The sequence below is a fragment of the Myotis yumanensis genome, unplaced genomic scaffold (assembly GCF_028538775.1).
Source record: "Myotis yumanensis isolate MYYU_CA2020_CCGP unplaced genomic scaffold, mMyoYum1.0.hap1 SCAF_1, whole genome shotgun sequence".
NCBI classification, from domain to species: domain Eukaryota; kingdom Metazoa; phylum Chordata; class Mammalia; order Chiroptera; family Vespertilionidae; genus Myotis; species Myotis yumanensis.
The window spans coordinates 118,704,554-118,725,494 of record NW_027223752.1 but is presented as its reverse complement, the minus strand read 5'-3'; the positions used below and the strand labels follow the sequence as shown (position 1 = coordinate 118,725,494).

Sequence of the window (20,941 nt, the reverse complement as noted above, 5' to 3'; positions counted from 1 at the left end):
ACATGCCTGGGCACTGCACACAGAGACATCTGCTTCTGTTTCCTGAGTAACTGTGCGGCAGCTCAGGGCGGACTCGGTACCCACGCACATGCTCTGAGTTATTTTCTAGTTATAACCGAGGACGGTTTCCATGTGGCTGGTGATGAAAGAGTCAGGTCAATTTCAGAAGTGGGAGTGTTTCCGATTATGCAGATCACATCCAAATATTTACCTCATTCCATCATTTTGGCTGGGCCCTGCCTTTGAATATTGTGGCCAGGCACCCTGGCCTCCTTTGCACTGCATCCAGGGAAGATATTCTGCGCTTAAAGCCTGCTCCGCTGGCAGTGGGCAGCCCTGCGCACAACCTGTGGGATTGCCTCTTTCTGTTGTGGCTCTAGAAGAGAATCAATACGGGGCAAGGAATGTAAACTCTCTTCCAGGAAAAATCAGAGCCTGTTAGCACTGGAAGGGACCCCAACCCTCATCAAGCCCAACCGGCTCATGTTACTGATACGGAAACTGAAGTCCAGAGCCACAGACTGACTTGCCCGAAATATATGGAGTGAGCAGCAGTAGGCTTGAGACTGGAACACAGGGCCCAGTCCAGGGTTTCCCATGAGTCTTCCCCTCCCTCTTCTTTCATATCCACAGTTCCTGTTCCTGCTATGAAAGTACATTACAAATGGAGTCTGCTTAGCATGGATCTCAGGTTAGGCAGGTATCATTCCACCAATGTTTTCCTGTCTCATATGATAAATTCCAGTTTGACCTCAAATTTGAATGGAAGAAATAAAAGGGATAGGTCAAAAAGCAGGGGATTTGAGGGTAATGAAATAATGTGGCTAAGCACTTTGGGGTTAAGGAAATAGCAGTGATTGGTGGAGCTCCAAAGCCTGGAGGTTTAGGTCAGCCGAGTGCTTTCCTCTTTGAGCCTCACCTAGAAGTTTCCAGGAGCCAGAGATTCTCAAACCAGAGGATGAATTCAAATCACTGGGGAAGCTCATTTAAAATGCTTACTACTGGGCCCTACCCCAGAGGATCTTATTCACTAGGTATGATCCAGGAGCCAGGAATCTGCACGTCTGAGGTGGATGTAGGTTGATTGTTTTACAGGTACCTTGTGGGTCAAACATGGAGAAACAACACAAGACTAGGAATAGAAGGACAAGGGTATGTCTGTGTTGTTCTCCAGTGTTTGGGTCAGAGTTTATACTCAATACCATATATATGGATAAATATGGTACAGTTTGACGTATGAGATCATTTACTGTAAGGATTCACCAGCTGGAAAGACAAAGATAGTGAAAGCCTCAGGGCCCTACACAAAGAGCTGGAATTTGCAGGGCAACCAAATCCCCACCTGCTGAGCTTTCAGATGGTTGCAAGTCAATGTTTTTTTTCCCTCTGTCTGGCTCCTGCTGTAGCTATGACTTGATTTTCACATTTATCTATCTCTCCCTGGGCCTCCACTCACTCCCCCTTTGTTATGGTTTTGTGCAAATGAAGCCTTTCAGCTGTTCCTGGAATGCACTTGTAGAACTCATTCATATATAAATTACTGTGTGTGGGATTCAGAGTCAGTGGTCCAGGCTGAGAGTGTTGTGCTCATCTCCCTTGTGAGGTTCTTAACATTGTTTTTAGCTGCTGGCATTGCTGAGAGGTAAGATTTGGAACCTTTGCAGAGTGTTATGTCAGAATCAAGAGAGATTATTGAGATGTTAGCTTGAATTCGTGTCTTGGAGAAAACCATCATGGTGGTCCTTAATTTAAAACTGGTTTGAGGTTGGAGCTTCTTTATCAATCTGTGCCACCTCCCCCTGTTCCTGTGCAGGGTCCCAGGTAGCAAATGTCCTGGCTGAGCTGCCAGCTGCAGGCTCCTGCTTGTATTTGCCCTCAGCTGTCCAAAACTTTGCTCTCTGGCCTCAAACTCCAAGGTGTATTTTTGTAATGTTTGCTTTAAGGTGGTGACTTGGTTATGTGGCTAAAACCAAACCTACTTTTTCCAGTCTCTCCTAGAATGAGACTTTAGAATTTCAGACTTTGCATATTACTCGTTTTCTATGAAAAACAGATGGTGGGTTTAATTTTGTAGAAAGAAAATTAGAAACCAGTGAAATCTTACATGATGTTACATTAAGACCGAAACCAAATACATTGAAAACATTTAGAACTGTTCCTAGTTATGGCTTTACTGGTGGCGATGAGAAATGCCTGGGCTTTCTGTGACAAGGACTACCAACTCTTGGTTTACTCCCTGCCTCGCATACTCCACAATCTGTTCTGAATCTTCCTCTATTTAGTCTATTTATTTTTATTTATTGAGTGAGCAATATTATAACCATGACTGAACTTTTTAAATTACAAGGAAACTTACCCCATGTCTAGCTTCAGTAACAGATTGTGTGTTTTCATTTTTCCATGTTCCCTTCCAGGCTTTATCCATGTTCCTACAGAATCTTTACATTATCATAATCATGATATAGTTACAAGTTTGTATTTGGCATTTTTCACTTAATATTGTATTATAAGACTATTTCCATATTGTTCTGTATTATTCATGATTATGGTATTTCATTGAGTTATTAAGCCCTAATTTATTTGCCCATTCTTCTATTACAATCAAATATGTCCCCCTTAAAAATATTATCTATAGCATAAAAGGCCTATGGTCGTGACGCTGTAATGGCATCACAACCAAATGAGCAGCTGCTCTCGTGGCGGGCAGGGCAGGGTGCTGGCTGGCAGCATCTGTGGGCCGTGTGAGGCGTCACAGGGCGCCGGCAGCGTCCGTGGAGCATGCGAGGCGTTGTGGGATGGCGGACATGGCCCTGATTGTTGCTTCTCCTGCTCTTCTCTGAGGTCACTTTCTGTCTGTCCCTGTGGAACTCTTTTCTGGTTATGCTGACTGTGGTCAACTACTGTCTCCATATGGATCCTCCAGTTCTGGATTCCCTTAATACAGAGGCTCTGGCAGGTCTAGACTTTCTTTGATCATCCCAGTCACTGTTTTCTCTCCTCCAAGTCCTGTGCCAAAGGTAGACCCAGCTCCTTTCACATTGTCTCGGTTACTATGTTTTATATATTACTAGAGGCCCAGTGCACGAATTTGTGCACGGGTGGGGTCCCTCGGCCTAGCCGACCATTGGGGCGATCAGGGCCATCTTGCCCAGTTCCCATTAGGGCTCCGGTTGGCTGTGGGAGCGCACTGACCACCAGGGGGCAGCTCCTGCGTTGAGCGTCTTCCCCCTGGTGGTCAGTGCGTATCATAGCGACCAGTCGACCGGTCGTTCGGTTGACCAGTTGTAATGGTTGCTTGGGCTTTTATATAGAGAGATGATATTTGCAATCATTTAGATATGATTTAGGGTTCTTTATTATAAGCAACAAAAACTAAGAGAACTAATGGGGAATTTAGTGGAACAAGCCTAGGAGGCAGGTGGGCATTGAGGCAATACCAGAGAGTAAGAGAGGTGGTCTCAAAGCATAAACAGTTGGGTCAGAGGAGTTACTGCTAGGGTAAAGGACTCAACACCATCTGTGGACTCTTGGTCACTTTACTGGAGATTCAAATCCCAGGGAGGGAGTGTTCAATTGACCCACATTGCCTACCTTGGCTTCAGCTGACAGGGCCCCTGAATACCTTCCCACCACACTTCATCCAGTGTGGAGGGGTGATTCCTAAAGGACCCAGGGAAAGGAGAATGATTGCCAGGCTGCCCTACACACACACCTTCCCATCCATATACATCTACACAAACATCCCTGCCTAACATTCACTTCCATACAACCAATCCCAAACTGTTGTTAGTTACGGCAGCCAACTCCAGACCTATGGAGGCTTTCACTTCCCTCGCTAGTTCTGGCACAGCCTCTTCTTTTGCATGGCCCAAGTTGAGTTAAAGAGGGATGTGAGTCTACCTGATTCTCCTACATCTCTGCATGCCTTCCTTTTCTCCTGCTCCTTGGCTTATGCCCCGTAGTACTATTTAGAGAGGCAGCATAATATCAAGCAGTAGTTTTTATATGAGGAAGGGAATAACAGAAGGTTTGGAAGATTTTATCCAAAACATATGTGTGTCCCTTAACCCCACCTTAGCTTCACTCTAGGCAGGACCTAGCATAATCTCTGGGGAAAGGAGCATAATATGGTATGTGTACTTTACTCCCATCAAAAAGCTTCTGTTTTGATTCTGTTACCTTACCCCTATACCCACCCTGCCCCTATTTTTTAAAATCTCTGGTGGAATGGAAAGAACCATTTTGGTTCTCTGATTACATATTTACATATTACATATTACATATTACACTGCTGATTACATATTTAAAACTTTTGACTCGTGATGTAAGTTCTCCCATTGAAGGGATGAAGTGGAGGTCTGCAGTGCTCCTGCTGATGACTGGTAGTGGGTGTGATGCTTTACTTCATTCATTTAATCTACCTGACAACACCATCATATTTGGATTATTTTATCTCTTCTATGTATTTTCAAAGCCCATGCTTCATCCACTAGGGCACGCTATACCTCAATTACTACATCTGCAAAATGGAAATAAAAATCCTTGAAGTGAATCTTGTATTAGATATTGGGCTTGTATTATAGCAGCTCAGGCAGATAAAGGGTATTATTGCTACTTCTACACCTTTTATTTCTGTAATTCTCCCGTTTGCCCCCACTCATCTCAGAGGCAGTTCTTACCTTTGTCATAGAAGGCTGAAGCCATCCAGTGTCATCTTCATCATCCACTCCTTTCTTTACAGCGTATCACTTTCCATAATACAAGATCTCTTTTGTTTGTTTATTTATTTATTTTTATCATTTAAATAATTTTACCCTAATTTTTTTTTAGTGCCCAGCAGTCTATGTGTGAAACCATTTAAAAATAACCATTCAAGTTGTAGTGACCATCTGTTCACATATGAACAGTATAGAATCATTTTTTTTTAATCCTCACCCAAGAGTATTTTTTCAGTTGCTTTTTAGAGAGTGGAAGAGGAAAGACAAAGAGAAATATCGATGGGAGAGAAACACATCGATTGGTTGCCTCCTGTATGCGCCCTGACCAGGGCCTGGGCCGAGGAGGAGCCTGCAACTGAGGTAAGTGCCCTTGACCAGAATTGAGCCCAGGACCCTTCGGTCTGTAGGTCAACACTCTATCCACTGAGCCAAACTGGCTAGGGCTGAACAGTATAGAATCTTAATCACCCCAAAGGTCAATCCAAATATTATCGAAAAGTTCCAAAGGAGAAGTCCTGTGTGCTCATGAACTGTTATGAATTTTACTAACTCTGTGACTCATCCTCTTTAAGTCTCAGTTTTTCATCTGTAAAGGGAAGAGGATGACAGCTTTTTCACGTGGCTATTTTGAGGATTAAATTAGGTAATACATATAAAGTAATTAGCCTTTAGCTTGGCCCCTATTCTGTACTAAATGATGGTTGTTACTAGTATCATTTGTTAAGTATGTGCTGATCGGCCTGGCCTGCGAGCTGCTCCAAGCTGTTGAGGTGACTTTTAGGGGCAACCAGCCAGTTATACAAAGGTGGTGGTGGGTGGGTGAGGAGGCCACACTACATTCTGGTTTTTCATTCATGCTGCCCAGTTTAGTGGTAAAAGATTTTCTAATTGGGCTCTTTTCATTGCTGGTTCAGAGAATTGCTCATATTGGGTTGAATCGTGAATCATTTGAAGCAATGAATCATGAAATTGCATTTTTGTAGATTAAGAATAGTCAGATATCAGCAATTGTTTGTTTATGTTTCAGCCTAATGCTTAAAGAGAGATATATGCAGATAGGTTTATTCTCTATATGCCTTTTGTCACTATTTAATATATTATGGAGAGCTGTCCACTTTAATGGATATGTCATAGAAGGCTGAAGCCATCCAGTGTCTAACAGATAAATTGTATTCCATTGTTTGGACAGATTAGATTTCACTGAACCAAGCTCCTAGTTTGTTTTCAGATATTTTTGTTTTATTCTTAAAAAAAGGATGCAGCAGAAGTCTATATACACAACTTACACAGCTTAATGCACTAGTTTTGAGTATCTGTAGAGTGAACTACTAGAAGTAGAGCTGCTGGCCTAAAGGTGGGAAGGAAGGGGAGAGTGAGAGGGGGGAGGTAAGAGATCAACCATAGCCAAAGGACACAGATAGTAGGGGGCTGGGACATGTGTGGGAGTGGGGGAGGAGTGGCCTGGGAGGGGTCAATGGGGGAAAAAGGAGACATATGTAATATTTTCAACAATAAATAATTTAAATAAAATAAAATAAAATTTGGTTAGCTATTTCGAAGTTCCCTCCAACCAAGTTGCTCCAATTTAGATTCCCATTAGCAGTGAACATTCTTGCCATAGCAATCTTGTAAACTTTATAATCTTTACCAATCTAATGGCTATAAACTGGAATTCTGTTGTTTTATTTTGCATTTACTTGATGATACATGTTGAACAGTTTCCATGTATTATATATATTTCCCCATTACATTAGTCAGCTTGGATTACTATAATAAAATACCACAGACTGGGTGGCTAAACAATAGGAATTTGTTTCTCACAGCTCTGGAGGTTAGGAAGTCTCAGATCAGGGTGCTGGCAGATGTGTTTCCCTGGTGAGGGCTCTGTTCCTGGTTTGCAAAAAACTGGCCTCCTGCTATGTCCTCAATGGCAGAGAGGCAGAGAGCTCTGGCCTTTCTTTTTTTTCTAATAAGGACACTAATCCCATCATGAGGGTTCCACTCACACGACATTATCTAAATCTGACCTCTCTAAGGTCCCATCTCCAAATACCATCACAATGGGGGTTAGGACTTCAATATATGAATTTTGAGGGGTCACAAACACTCAATCCATAACAACTGTAAACTACCCATTCATGTCCATCATCCCTAGTTGCATTGGGTTGCTCGTGTTTTTCTTACTAATTGGTTAGACTTCTTCGTAAATGAGGAACATCAGTATTTTGGGTGTTTTTTAGAAGCACCTCAGGTTTTCTGCTCCAGTCTTTACAAGTAGTGTGTTGGGGAAGGGGCACCATGCTGGCAGGTTACAGGCTTTGACTTTGGATTGTTTGTTTTTGTCCTTTACCATGACTTATTCTTTGGTTTTGTTGTTTGTCATTGACTAACAGAGGTCCTGTTAGTCCTAATTTTAGGAATATTACGTCACAAAACACTTGGAAGTTTACTCATTTTGCCTCACAGAAAACTCCTTGACTATTATTTGGAAGGTGGGAAGGAGTGGAAGGAGGATGGGGGTTCTTTCTCTTTCTCTGCATTTAACCCGTTCTGCTTTTTCTGCACCCTTTCTCTATGTTTCTGGCTACATACTATAAAAACACAATTCTGGATAATGTGGTTAGATTCACACCATGGGGACTGAGATGGAATTTCAAGTCACTCACCATAATTCAACTATGTATATATTAGAGAATTCTTATGAATAGAATAGAATGGAATGTGGGTTTGTATTTTCTTTTCCCAGGGACCCAGCCCAACTGTGCTACAGGAAAGTAAATTAAGGATGGGATTAGTTCTAGGAAGTAGATTTTTAGTATAGCTGCACATTTAACCTAAAATTATAGATAGTGCCTTAGATATATGTTAGTGAGAAATCAGGACTTGGTGATAAGTGAAATCCCCAAATGTCTCAGAAACATACTTCTGCCTTCATTTATTAATCCTTCTACTGGAACTATACAAGTGGATTTATTTCTACTCATTTTGCCCTTCTGTTTTTGCCAACATCGGCAGGGAGGGGACATGCAATGGGGGAAAAACAAGAGCACTGGAGTGGAGTCAGGATACCTCAATTTAGTCCTGTCTGTGCCCCTAATTAGCCTGAACCACGGGCAAGCCACACAACTCTGGAGGCCTCAGCTTTTCTCTGTAAGAGAGACAAAATAACTCCAACCTCAGGGTGGCTGAGGGGCCCGTGCCATAGAACCCAGCCTTATGCATGTGAGCTGTTTGTGCAGTGCTGGACACAGAAAAGGTGCTCTGCAAATGTCTGTCCACTTTCCTCTCTTGTCTCAGACGTACTAACACACTGTATTGGTTTCCTAGGGTTGTCCTAGCAAATTACTACAAACCTGATGGCTTAAAATGGCAGAAATGTATTTCTGGAGGTCAGAAGGTCAGAATCCAGGTGTACAGAGGCCACTTGCACGCTCTACTAGGGGTGGCTCTCTCCTTGCTTCATTCAGCTCCTGCTGGCTCCGGCCTTTCTGCTTGTGGCTACATCAATTAAGTCTCTGCCTTGGTGGTTACATGGCCTCTTCCTCTGTCTTTGTCTTATAAGGACATTTGTCATTGGATGTGGGTCCCACCGGGAAAATCCAGGAAGATTTCATCTCAAGGTCTGTAACTTAATTACATCTACAATGACCCTTTTCCATTAATGACACATTCACAAGTTCTGGGTCAGGGCATGGACATACTTTTGGGGAGGGTCACCATTCAACCCACTACCCACGCTTTAGGGGTTCCTTTATATGTCAAGACTGTGGCCCGATTAGGCATTTTTACAACCACCTCAGCGAATCTACGATCATTTTGATATTTATAAATCAGGACATGTAAGGGAAGAGAAGAAAGAACAAAAGCTTGTTTGTTTTGTGTTCATAAGCAGGCAAAAGGTCTTCTCTCCGGGTCCCCAGTTTAGCAGTGATGAGTTGAGCACGTCATTCCTGTGCTCATCCCCATCTGGTGCTCACATTGCTCACATTGCTCACATCTGGGTGGCAAGGAGCTGCAGCCTCCCTGTCACGGGACCCTCTGTCATGCCCTTGCTCTGACCCCATCTTTAATGGCTCCACCTCAGTTCTCTGAACAGGGCTCCTGTAGCTTGGCTGTTTGATATCCAGCTCTAGGCTTCACTCTCTGGTTAGACTCTTGTTTGCTCCCTGGGTTCCCTCTCTCACTCATCCTGCCTTGTTGTTCCCTCAACCTTCAGGAATCCAATTTAAGCTTTTAAAGGTCATCTTGGAACCACTCTGTGTACTGGAATGTAGTTGACAGAAAGTAGCCCCATTTAAACCCGCCCCATGGCTTCAGGCTGACTGAGTGAGTGCCTGGGGGCAAGACCTCTACCCAAGAGCGAGTCCTTGCTTTTAGCAATATGGTTCCGCTACACCAGTGGTGGCATTTACTGAGCACTTAGGTCTCCTCATGCTTCCTCACAGTCATCCTCGGAAGTAATCTTAGCTCCATCTCTCATTCCCCGCTGTGGGAAGGAATTCCACACAAAGGGGAAGGCAATCCCTGGACCTTCTCACTGCTCAGGGCTCCGAGGGACAGAGGAAGAGTGCAAGTGTGACAGGTCTTGGAGCTCTTGGGCCAAACAAAGCTGCCAAAAACCATCTTAAAAAACAAAAAAAGGCTCAGGTAATCTGGAGATACTTTTGCACTTTACATGTGAGCCTGAGGGCCATTGAAAATCCCACCTTCTAAGGAAAGTCACAGTGGTGCTCATTGAAAGGAAGGACATTTCAAGAGAAGGATCCGGAAGCACAAGAGCGCTGTCTGCTGGGGAGACAGCAGGGCTGCTGGAGCTCCAGGTACAGGGAGCTAAGTAGCCTTAGATCCCAACTCTGCTAAATTGACATGTCTGGGGCAGGTCGCACATCTCTGAACCTCAGCCGGACGCCTCACTTCTGAAAGGTGGGAGTGGTGGTGACCAGAGCTGCTGTGGGGTGGCGATTACATGTGTCACTGGCACTGAGTGGGCATGCAGGCCCACCTCTGCGGCTTTCTCATTGCTCCCACCCGCAGCCCCTGTCACCCAACCAGCCTCCCCCAATCTCATATTAGCTGCTTAGAGCTTTCCTGCTGCTGGGCCCAGGCCATTTGTGTGGACCTGGGTGCTTTTCTCTCTGTCCTCAGGGCCTCGCTCAGTGCTGGTGCCCCGCTGAGGCTCAGAGCAGCCTGCACAGCGCAGGAAGACTGCACCTCCTTTAGCACCAGGCGTGCTGGGTCTGGTAGGCCTCTGAAATGGCAAGTGAATGGGAAGGTAGAATCACCCCTTGGATAGAACTTTAAAAGTTTCTGACATTTCCCACCTCCCCGGATTCACCATGGAAGCAGGAAAGACTGTCGTAATGGAGCATACAAATATGCATTTAGTGCCAAGCCCTCTGCTGTGCACATGGTTGACCTGACCTAAATCTCCTTATGGCCTGACCCAGGTTTAGGGGAGCGCCTCAGTGAGAGGAGAGGGCGCCAAACTGAGCGCTCCAAGGCCGGGGCACCCAAAGTAAGGACTGCGTTAGAACTTCCGTGAGCCCGAGCACTTGTGCCTTGGTGTGTTGCTACCTTCATAGAAATATTTAAAATTATATTTTATGAGTGCGCTGGTATAAATAAAGACAAATATAATCCAGGCGGGATTATATAATTTTGTTCTTTAGATTTTAACACAGGCTCTGTGCTTACTGGTGCATAATAGGCACACCTTTCAGGTTACCCACACCCTCTGAGGGCCGAGCAGGAGCGGTGTGTCCGGTCCCTAACCAGCCTCTGTCTCCGCAGGTCCCTCAGCGGATGGCAGCGGCGGAGGGCGCCCCCGAGGACGGCGGCGGCGTCCCCGGCGTGTGGGGCGCCTGGGGCCCCTGGTCCGCGTGCTCACGCAGCTGCAGCGGCGGCGTGATGGAGCAGACGCGGCCCTGCCTGCCCGGACCCCACCGCGCGCGCGGCCCCAGGCCCCGAGCCCCCGCGCACGCCTTCGCGGGCCACGTGGTGTCGGCTGTGCGCACTTCAGTGCCGCTACACCGGAGCCGAGAAGAGCCTCGCGCCCCCGCCGGCTTCAACGCCAGCCGCCAGGGCCCGGTGCTCCGGGGCAGCCGGCACCCGCAGACGCGGGTCCGGGAACCCACCGTGGAGAGAAGGTACACGCCCTCCAGGCTCCTGCCCGCCCTGCACTGCCCTGGCTCTGTCTCTTCCCCGCCCGCCCGACGTGCTGCACGCGGCTCTGCACCACAGATTGCTTGGTTAATGCATTGCTTCTGCCGGGTGGGGAGGAATTCTTGGCTCCACAATCTCCTTTCATCCTTTGATTTATTTTGCAGCTTTTTAAAGCTTTGAGGCCACTCCCACCCCACTCTGTGGTTCTGAATAGTCTTCAAAGTGAAGCTAATTCTTAGAAGCCCTTAGGCATCAACCTTAGGGAGGCCCTGTGGAGGGTAAAGAGGGAGTGGGTCCTGGGAGACCTCCCTCCAGTACAGCTGGCCTGGTGCAGGAGGAAAGGGAGACCCCGGCCGCAGGCTGTGTGGGTTTGAGCTGAGGACAAGGTGCTTTTAACCCAAGGTGCCTTTTAAGTTCATATGAGTTTCAAATCCTTAGACACGTTGAATGTCTGGAGTGTTACCTGCTCTCAGGTTGTAGGTTTCAGGATTCTATGAACTTTTCTAGAAAGTTTCTCCAGTGTATTTTGAGTGAACACACAGCTTTGAGGCTGTGTCTAATTGAGGACCTAGATGTTGTCTAGAGACTTAATAAAATATAAACTCTAGACACAGTATCATGGCATTAAAATAGTTGTATAGCCCTAAGAAGCCTCCCTGGCTAGGGCAGCATAAATATGCCAAACTAGGCAGTGCCCATGGCAAAGGTAGGAATATAGGGGCTGAGAAGAGCTTGTCAGTGAATTGATCAAACAATATTTGCAGATTACGGCATTCATTCAACAGTATTTGTTGGGTGCCCTAGGCTCATAATAGAATCTGAGAGGATATTCATACAAAAGCATTAACAACAACAAACAAACATTTACAGGAAAAACAAAAAGTGTTAGATATAATCTCTGTGCTTAAGAAAGCTATAATTTAGAAGTCAAGCCAAGTTAATGCCCATCCCAGGCAGGGCCTGAACCTGTTAGGTGGGTAGTCTAGCCTCTCTTATCAGTTGCAGTTCAGACTTCAGCACGGATGGCCACCTGTTCCCACTGTGGCTAGATGGTTCGTGAGAGTCCTTCCTCAGCCCAGTGCTGTAGGCTGTCCCTGCCACTGACTGGATGTGGAGAGGAGATACAACCCACCCAGCCTGCCTGCCACATGCTTTTGACCTGGTCAGGAGGGGACCATTTCACAGAGAAGATGCTTTAGCTGAATTCTGAGGAATAAACCATGTCTGGGCTGATAGAAGAGAGAAGAAGAGAGCCGAGAGTTTCAAGGCTTAGCCTGGCCTATCAGTGGGAGAGTAAAGAGAGGGACCAGCTGGGAGAGAATGCTTCCTTCTCTCTCTTCCTGTGTAGAAACCTGAAGACCCTCCAACATCACTCGACACTCGGAGGGTCTGCCACTACTGAAGGCTGAGGGCTTATCATGTGTTAGCTCCTTTCATTCCAGACACACCTCATAGTAACATAGCTCCCCAGTCCCTTATATGAAATACTTATGGTCAGTGCACTTTAGAATTCAGAACTGTTCAGATTTTAGAAAGGTAATTCACGGCATATTTCACACTTTAATGACATTCCTTCTCTGGTGTGGGGCAGCATCCCATAATTAAACACATTTTTACTTCTGCAGTGAAGCATATGGATTTCACATCATGTAGGGTAAAAGAGACCATGCCTGTTAAGGTCAGGTTGGCTGCCCCAATGAGTTTTGACACCAAACTGATAAAAACATAAAAAGAAAGAGAAAAACTCAGTTTTCAAAACTCTTGCTTTCAGGATTGCAGATTTATAATAGCTGAGGTTTGTTGAATGCCTGTCCTATGTCAGGCACTGTTCCTATTGCTTTATACTGACAACCCTATGAAATTGCCGCTAATATCCTTATTTTAGAGGTGAGGAAATGGAGGCCCAGGGAAGTGGGGTAATTTGTCCAAGGTCTCACAGCTAGTATGCAGGAGTTAGGATTCAAACCCGGGGAGCCATGGCTATCAGGACCTGATGAAGTAGATGTTACACATAAGGAATCCGAGGTTCTAAGATATTAAATGACTAGTCAGAGTCCTAAATGAAGCCACAGAAAAGCTGAGATTTGAAGGTGCTGCTGACTCCCAGATCCCTAGAGTACTCAGGAACTTCTCTTCCAGCCATTGTGGTTGAGAACCTAGAAAAGCTGCCCAGGGAACAGGCTCTAGTTGGCTGCCGGCCTGGGCTGCAGGCTTTCCGGCCCATGCATTTGGCAGCAGGAAAGTTTTCTCTTCTAACTTATTGACAAGGGGCCAGTTACTGTTTACTATGAAGTTCCTACAAGTTTTTATCATGCTCTTGTAATTTGACAGTTTCAGATGAAATAATCCAAATATTAGCCTGGGAGGCCTGTGCTGCTGAAAAATGTCACGCTCTTCCCGGCTGATGAAAATCGCATTTGCTTATGTTTATCAGTGATTAGGAACTTGCATAGTATATATGACCCCAGAAGAAACGTCAGTGTGTTCCCTGGATGGCTGTCTGCCTCATTCTCTGTTTCAGGTTTGAGGTTTGAGGTGGAGGCTGTTAGGGCTTAGATGTTTAAGAAACTGTTAGGTTGTTATGCTAGGCAACTGAAAACTTAATTGGAGCCACATAACAAATAAAACAAAACTATTCAACCTTCTAACAAATATTTATTAAGCATCTACTATGTTGTAAGGCTCTGGGACACAAAGGTATAATAAAAACAGGGCTGGAGGCATCAGGCTCTTACTGACAGACTAGAGCAGCTGCTGGCAAACTTTTTTTTTTTTTTTTTTTTTTTTTTTAAGGCATAAGAATTCTTTGTGCAAAATCAGTCTTAGACGGAGGTTCAATTTGTAACAGACAAAAGCTGAGCTGCTCTGTTTGAAGTTTTAGAGACATCACTATAAAAACCTGGGGACTAGCTCTAGCCAGTTTGGTTCAGTGGATAGAGCATTGGCCTGTGGACTGAAGGGTCCTGGGTTCGATTCCGGTCAAGGGCACGTACCTTGGTTGCAGGCTCCTGGCTCTGGTCGGGGACATGCGGGAGGCAACCAATCAATGTGTCTCTCTCACATTGATGTTTCACTCTGTCTCTCTCCTGCTCCCTTCCATTTTCTCTAAAAAATCAATGGAAAAAATATCCTCGGGTGAGGATTAAACAGCAACAACAACAATCAAAACCTGGGGACTAGATACAAAGTGGGCAGTGGTTTTTAACCTTGGCTGACCATTAGAGTCCTTTGCCTACTTTTTAGAAATCTTGACACCCTGGTCACATCCCAAACCAACATCTGAGTCTCTAAGGGTTGTACTTACGTAGACCTGGAAAGAATCCAGCCAAGGTTGGGAATCGTAGGTCTGGAAGTATCTTGGGAACTTTTCAAGGTTCCATGGAAAAGAATTTGGGAATCAAATACTGTCTAGTAGAATATTCCAGGTTTAGTGAGCACATATAAGCATCACTTGCAGTGGGGTAGGGACTATTGTTAAAAGTAGAGCAGTCTAGTCCCCACCATCTCCCTGCCTAATGGGGATTGTTTTGTAGTCCATGGTGTGATCTAGGTAACTTCGTTTACATGATTCTGACAGACTCCAGAGTTTCAGAACCAGTGCTCCAGAAGGTTAGAAGAGCATGGATGTAAATGCTTTCCTTATGGGCTAGTATGATGAAATAGTAATGGGAATGATAGTGGCTACCATTTGGAGAATGTCTTCTGTACAGGCACTACATCAAATGCATTATAACACAGGTCCCTCAACCCCGAGAGGCAGATACAGAGATGCACATGTACCACAGGTCCCTCAGCCCTGGGAGGCAGATTCACATTTCACAGAAGGGAAACGGGCTCAGAGGAATGAAATGAACTGCTCTAATCACCCCCTTCAGAAGCAGCAGAACCAGAATTCCACAGAGGTCTGTCGGAATCAGGCACTAAAGCCCTTTTCACGGAAATGGTTATTTTGGAAGTGAGGCAGCCTACTTCCAGCAGGTGTGATCAGAAAAGCTGCTGGAAGGTTGGACAGTTTGAGCCACACCCTGAAAAGTGGGTGGATTTGGCCCTGAAGGCTTAAAAATAACTTCATCTCTTTTTACTATGCTCAGTGCTCTTCATCAGCGAAATCTTTGCCTCTAGTCCTAGGCACCAGGGGGATTCAAAAAATTGGAAACACAGTCCCTATTCTTGGGGGCCTGATACTGTGGTGGTGGATGAGTGGAAACCCAGGAAACACTGCATATGGTGGGAGACAGTAAAGGTGTGACCAGAGTTAAGGAAGATGGGAATTCCCTGTGGGAGGGAGCTGTCCTGGAACACTGCACAAAGCAGGTAGGATTTGAACCCAACCTTGAAGAATCAGTAGAATTTATTTAGCTGGAATATATCTGGAAACTTTTTGGGTCCACTTGCTTCCATATCAGACCTTTGTTTCATTAAAACACACGCATACACTGCAAATCACATTCTTAAAAGCCATATAAATCATATCAGTACTTATTGGAGCTCTCCCAAAGATCCTGAGCTTAGGAAAGTTACTAAACTTCTCTCTGAGCCTCAGGGACTTTATCTTTCAAATGAGAGTAATAATAATAATACCTATCACATGGGATTGTTGTATAATTAAATGAAATATTTATATTGCCCAGTTCATAGTAGGTGCCCAATAAATTATAGCTCTAACTCCCATTATGGGTTAAAGGCTGGGCATTGTGTTAGAGTTCCAGTTAGAATTGTGGTTCTGCAGGAACGATCGGGTGGAGAAATGGGGCCACATAGGAAGATGGGGAGCCAGGAACTGAGGTCCAGTCCAGGAGGGCAGGACTCTGGGCAGCACAGCATCCCAGGGCCTGGGCACCCTGTCCTTTGCCCTTTCTTGGTGTGACTGCTCAGGAAGCCCTCCACAAAGGGTGGCCTTCCCCTGGGATTTAGGGCAGTGGCTGCCTGGGGAGGCTCTAGACTGGGGGTGTTCAGCTTGCAGGTTGTGGCCAACAGATTCCATAGGGCACTTCACCAACTCCTCCCTCTCTCCCTGCCCAAGGCTGTGTCCCTGTGATGGCTGTAGGGGGAGGGGCGGGTGAGGAGGAGTGTGTCAGGTGAGTCTGGTAGCCTGTACAACCATGCAGCAACACACTCCTGTGGCATTGACAACACTCCAAAGTAGGAGAGCCTTTCCCCTCAGTTTCCAGGATGGATACCTGCAGAGTGGAGGGAGCTACTGCAGAATGTTCCCTTGTATAACACCAAAACCAGATGGATTTCTTTCCATTCCTAAAATGTCTGGGGGAAACACCACCCAGAGAGAGCCTCTGCTGCCCAGTCTAAGTGCATAACCTTAGAGAAACATGTTGTGAATGTCCACTGGCCAGTCTAACTCAGCCTCCACAAAGTCAGGATATGAGGGCGCTGGCCACTCCTATCGAGGACCACTGCAGGGAACTTTCTCACTCCCTGGGTGCCAGGGAGCCCGCTAACAGGTAGGCATTCCTTACCACTGGGCTTCCTTCCTTACGCACGCCTACAGTGGCCAGTTTTTGTTAACGTTACACATGTGAACTAGTGGCATCTGAGGAATGGGAAGCTTGATACTTTAATTCAGAGCTTTTCAAGATCCGACACATTCTTCCCCTCCCCCACTGAGCATTGCCAAGTCTAGAACGGCTGTGTGTGTCTACGGGAGACAGTTGTTGGAGCCTGGGAGCTGACAGTCCCATCTGTGGAAATCATGGCCACTGTTTTCATTAGGTGGAGTGTGTCAGAAAGGGTGCCGAGGGTGGGCTTCCCAGAACCGCCTGCAGAAGGAGAGCTGGTTTCGTGTTGAGAGGGAATCTGCCTACATCAGGGATATTCTTACAGATGCTGTGCAGACCCACAGCCCAAGAGCAGTTTGTGCTCAGTGCTCAATTACTGTTTTTCTTTGAAAGATTGGTCTTATTTGTGTCCATTCTATTAACCAGACCTTCAGGTGATGAGGTGGTGTATGGGGACAGGAGCTAACACATGATAACCAACAGTTCAGCCCTGGGTTTGACAGGTGTGGTTGTCTACCCAGCTCTGCCACTTACTAGTCCTGTGCCGTGCTGGCATTGTTCAGACTTTCCCTAGTGGGGAAAATAATACACCTGCTTCACTGGGTTGCTGTGAATGGGTAATTCCTACAAAGCACTCTGCTCAGTGTAGAGCAACTCATAAACACTCAGTGAACATGGCAGACTGCCTTCCATTTGCCGATCACTGGGAGCACTGAGGTGGGGCTAATTCTTGGGAAATCAAGAGGAACTTGCCTTCCTCAGGTTGGAAGGAGCTAGGAAGTACTTGGAATAGATAGGGGATGGCAGTGCTTTGGTGACCTAGAAACAAGAAGGTCTCTTGTCCTCGAGGGACTCATGCTGGTGAGGTGGGGAGGAGGATAAGCAAACATACATTTATAAGACTAAGGGTTCAGGGCTCTCTTAAGAGGGATGCTCTGGGTGTGGGGAGTAGGTGGGAGAGAGGACTGGGGAGGCCAGGGAAAGCTTCTCAGAGGAAGTGCTGACTGAGCTGAGCTTTGAGGAAGAAGGATTTTAGCAGAGCCCAAGGGTGAGGAGAGCATTACCCAAAAAGCAAAGTGCGGGACGGAGTCCTGGAGGCATGAGTGAGCCTGATGTTCTAGAAGTCAGAGCCAGCCTGCTGGGGCTGGAGCACAGGCTGCATCTGAGGGAGTGTCCAGGCTGGACGGGGAGGTCCACGTGCTCCCTTCCAGGGTGGGACCATGGAGAATTAAACTAGAAGTTATCTGAGAAAGAAATCCCCATAAACACAGCTAACCAATTATTTTCTATTTTAAAGCAAGACAGTGTATCTAGTGTATAGTCAGTCTAAATATCTCCTAATGCCTTTGTGATTTTAAAAACGTTTGTTCCACATCTTACGAAGCCCATTTATTCCCTGAGGAGCAAAGACTTGCCTCTCTAGTTTTGTAATAGTTGTGTTAGTTTCCCACTGATGGTGTAACTCTTAATGTAAATTCAGTGGCTTAAAACAGCATAAATTTATTCTCTTGCAGTCTGGAAATCAGAAGTCTAAAATCAAGATGTTATCAGGGTTACATTTCTTCTGGGAACTTCAGGGAAAAATTGTGTCCTTCCCTTTCCAGCTTTTAGAAGCTGCCTGCATTCCTCGGCTCCTCCCCTCACCCACCCTCTTGCTTCTGTCATTTCCCACTTTGCTAACCCTCATCTTCAGGCCTCCTCCTTTCGAGGACCCTTGTGTTCACATCGCACCCACTCATAACCAGGATCCTCCTCCAGCTCAAGATCCTTAACTTAATCTCAGCTGCAAAGCCCTTTCTCCACATAAGTCACTGGGGATTAGGATATGGACACCTTTGGGGTAGGGGTAGAGGATTATCCAGCCAACCATTTTGGAGTCTTAAAAATACCCAAGGAATAAGACAATTTCTGTGCTAGCAGGACCACTGGCACTTCCCCACATCCTGTCTAGTGATTGTCCATGGGAAATTTAGCAGTTCTGTCCCCCCAAAAAGAAATGGAAAGCCATGCTTCCCACCCTATCTTTCAGTGTTCTTTGGGCACTGGTATTAGCCAAGACCAGTGCCTGTAATGAGGTTAAAGATAATAGATGCCCAAGGCAGCTGGATGGGATAAAGAGACCTGTATCCCAAGTCTAGAATTCAGGGTCCAGATTCCAACTCATCAATGTTTTCATCTTGACCAGGTCACGTCATTTCTCTAGGCTTTAGTTTACATGCTTGTAAAATAAAAGGGGTCTATCCAGTGGTCGGCAAACTGCGGCTCGCGAGCCACATGTGGCTCTTTGGCCCCTTGAGTGTGGCTCTTCCTAAGCCTTAGGAGTACCCTAATTAAGTTAATAGCAATGTACCTACCCATATAGTTTAAGTTTAAAAAATTTGGCTCTCAAAAGAAATTTCAATCGTTGTACTGTTGATATTTGGCTCTGTTGACTAATGAGTTTGCCGACCACTGGTCTATCCCATTCATTAAGGTCTCCTGCTAGATACTGATGCATTGTTGAGGACCAATTGCTGCTTTAAATGTTCCACCACCATTCTGCCATCCTGAGTACTGAAAGGGAAGAAGGTGGCTGGGAGACACAGCCCTCAGACAGACTTTCAAACATGCTGTAGAATTTGTTAGCTGTTCTTTCTAGATACATCAACATCACTACCCTTCAGATACCTCTGTTCAGATTTCTGTCTCATGAGTTTTTCTTAAAAGTGCCATCAACACGCCTGACCTTCTTTTATTGGTCTCTCCCCCCCCCCCCCCCCCGCCCCCCGGGCCTTGCCCTTTTCTATTGGAAGCATTCACATTTCTTACCTTGGAGAAACCCTGGGCTTGGCGTCATTAGACCACTTCCTGTCTCAGCACTATTATCTGCTAACTGGATGGTCTTCAGGAATCACTTAATCTAATGTATGAAATGTGCATAATTATATGTCTTCTGTCTACCACAGAGGCTCATTGAGAGGGTCAAATGAGGTAATAGCTATAAAAGTATTTTGAAAAATATAAGACACTTCAAAAATAACATGGCCAATTATTTTATCATTTACCATATTATCTTTGGGTTTGACAGCCTTGTGTCTTTTTCTCTAACTTCTTGTATGAGTGTGCATGTGCATGTATACGAGTGTGAGTGTGCAGTATGTGTGTATGTGTGCATGCATACATGTGCGTGCCTGTGCATGTGTGCATGGACATGCATATTTGTGTGCATGTGTGTTAGTGCTGTGTGTGTGTGTGTGTGTGTGTGTGCGTGTTTGCTTGAAAGGGCTATTAGTTTTGAGACAGGACAGACGGATCAAGCTTCGATCACAGGCTTTACTCACCCTTTCTTGCCTCCCCAGGGAACTGTCCCTGGCTGCTGGTAGGAATCATTTGTTTTTTCAGCTCCTCCTTTCCTGTCCACTTTCTTGGAGGCTATTTGCATTTCATCATTAATAACTCTGGAGCAATATGTTATTTCTGTCTTGGGGGCCCCTGGAGCTAGTGGGCTGCATGATGCGGGATAGGAAACTTGTTGTTAATTAAGCTTCACAAAGCCACATGCCGGTTTCCTGTCCCTCAGTCGATACCTAAGGAGTCTTATTACATACAGGGGGGCAGAAACCACATGGCAAAGAGAAGGGAAATCTTTGGCCTTGTCTGTGTTTCTCCTTGGAAAACCTCCCTGGCAATCCTGGGCAGTCAGCAGAGAAAGCAGGTACATCTGTTTGAAATGTATACTTCACATTTTTGGTGTTTTTTGTTTTGCTTCTGCAAGGAAAAGTTTCATTTCTTTACCTTCTGAGACAGGATTTCCACTTAGCCCCTGAATTGTTTGACAAGAAGTTACCTGTTGATGCTAACCAGATAAATGGGCTTTTAATATGCTTTGGTTTCTAAATCGGAAACCCTAGCCCTGTTTAGTGGGAGAGTTTGTAGCAGAGCCGGCCCACTGGTATGTACATTTCTGCCTGTAGGTTAGGAAAGATTGGAGCCAGATTTTAAGCTTGAGTTATTCTGATCTCAGACAAAGCTCCAAAGAGCCCTTGTTCATTTCTTGTGGCATTTCATTAAGTGTCAGAAGTATTTCATTAGTTATCAGAACAAAGATCACATTTGCTATAAGAATGTTTTGTTGAACCCCCTCCAAGTCATTCATAACTCTGGATTCCAGAAGAAAGATACGATGGGCTATGGAAAAAGCCTGACTACAATATGTGTGTCCCAGAGGGGGGATCTCAGCTTTGCATCTGAGACCCCCCGGGCTTCTCCTTGGATGCACGCCTGGTGGCAGCATGAGATGCCTTTGAGTAAGGATGGGAGGCGGGTGTTTCCTGCATGCACTGGTTATTGTCATTTCCTTTACTCATCCTTCCTGCACACATTGCAGACTCATTTGTATTAATAGCAATAATCTTTAGAGCACCTACCATGTCCACATCATTTACATGTGCATTTGAACCTCAAGCAGCCTCATTTTATAGTTACACTGAGCTGAGGTAAAGTCCCCAGTGTCGTGCTCCTATAAGGAGCAGAGTAGGATTTGAATGCAGGCTTGTCTGACCCCAATGT

At 45.6% G+C, this 20,941-nt stretch overlaps 1 protein-coding gene across 1 annotated transcript in view; it reads left to right on the top strand.

The window, feature by feature from the left end:
- The window catches only part of THSD4 (thrombospondin type 1 domain containing 4), a 606,437-nt gene that overhangs the window by 68,306 nt on the left and 517,190 nt on the right, over window positions 1-20,941 (top strand). Inside the window, exon 4 of the mRNA XM_070431140.1 lies at window positions 10,509-10,864. Within this exon, the coding sequence (XP_070287241.1) occupies window positions 10,509-10,864 (356 nt within the window). The remainder of the gene's footprint in view (window positions 1-10,508; window positions 10,865-20,941) is intronic.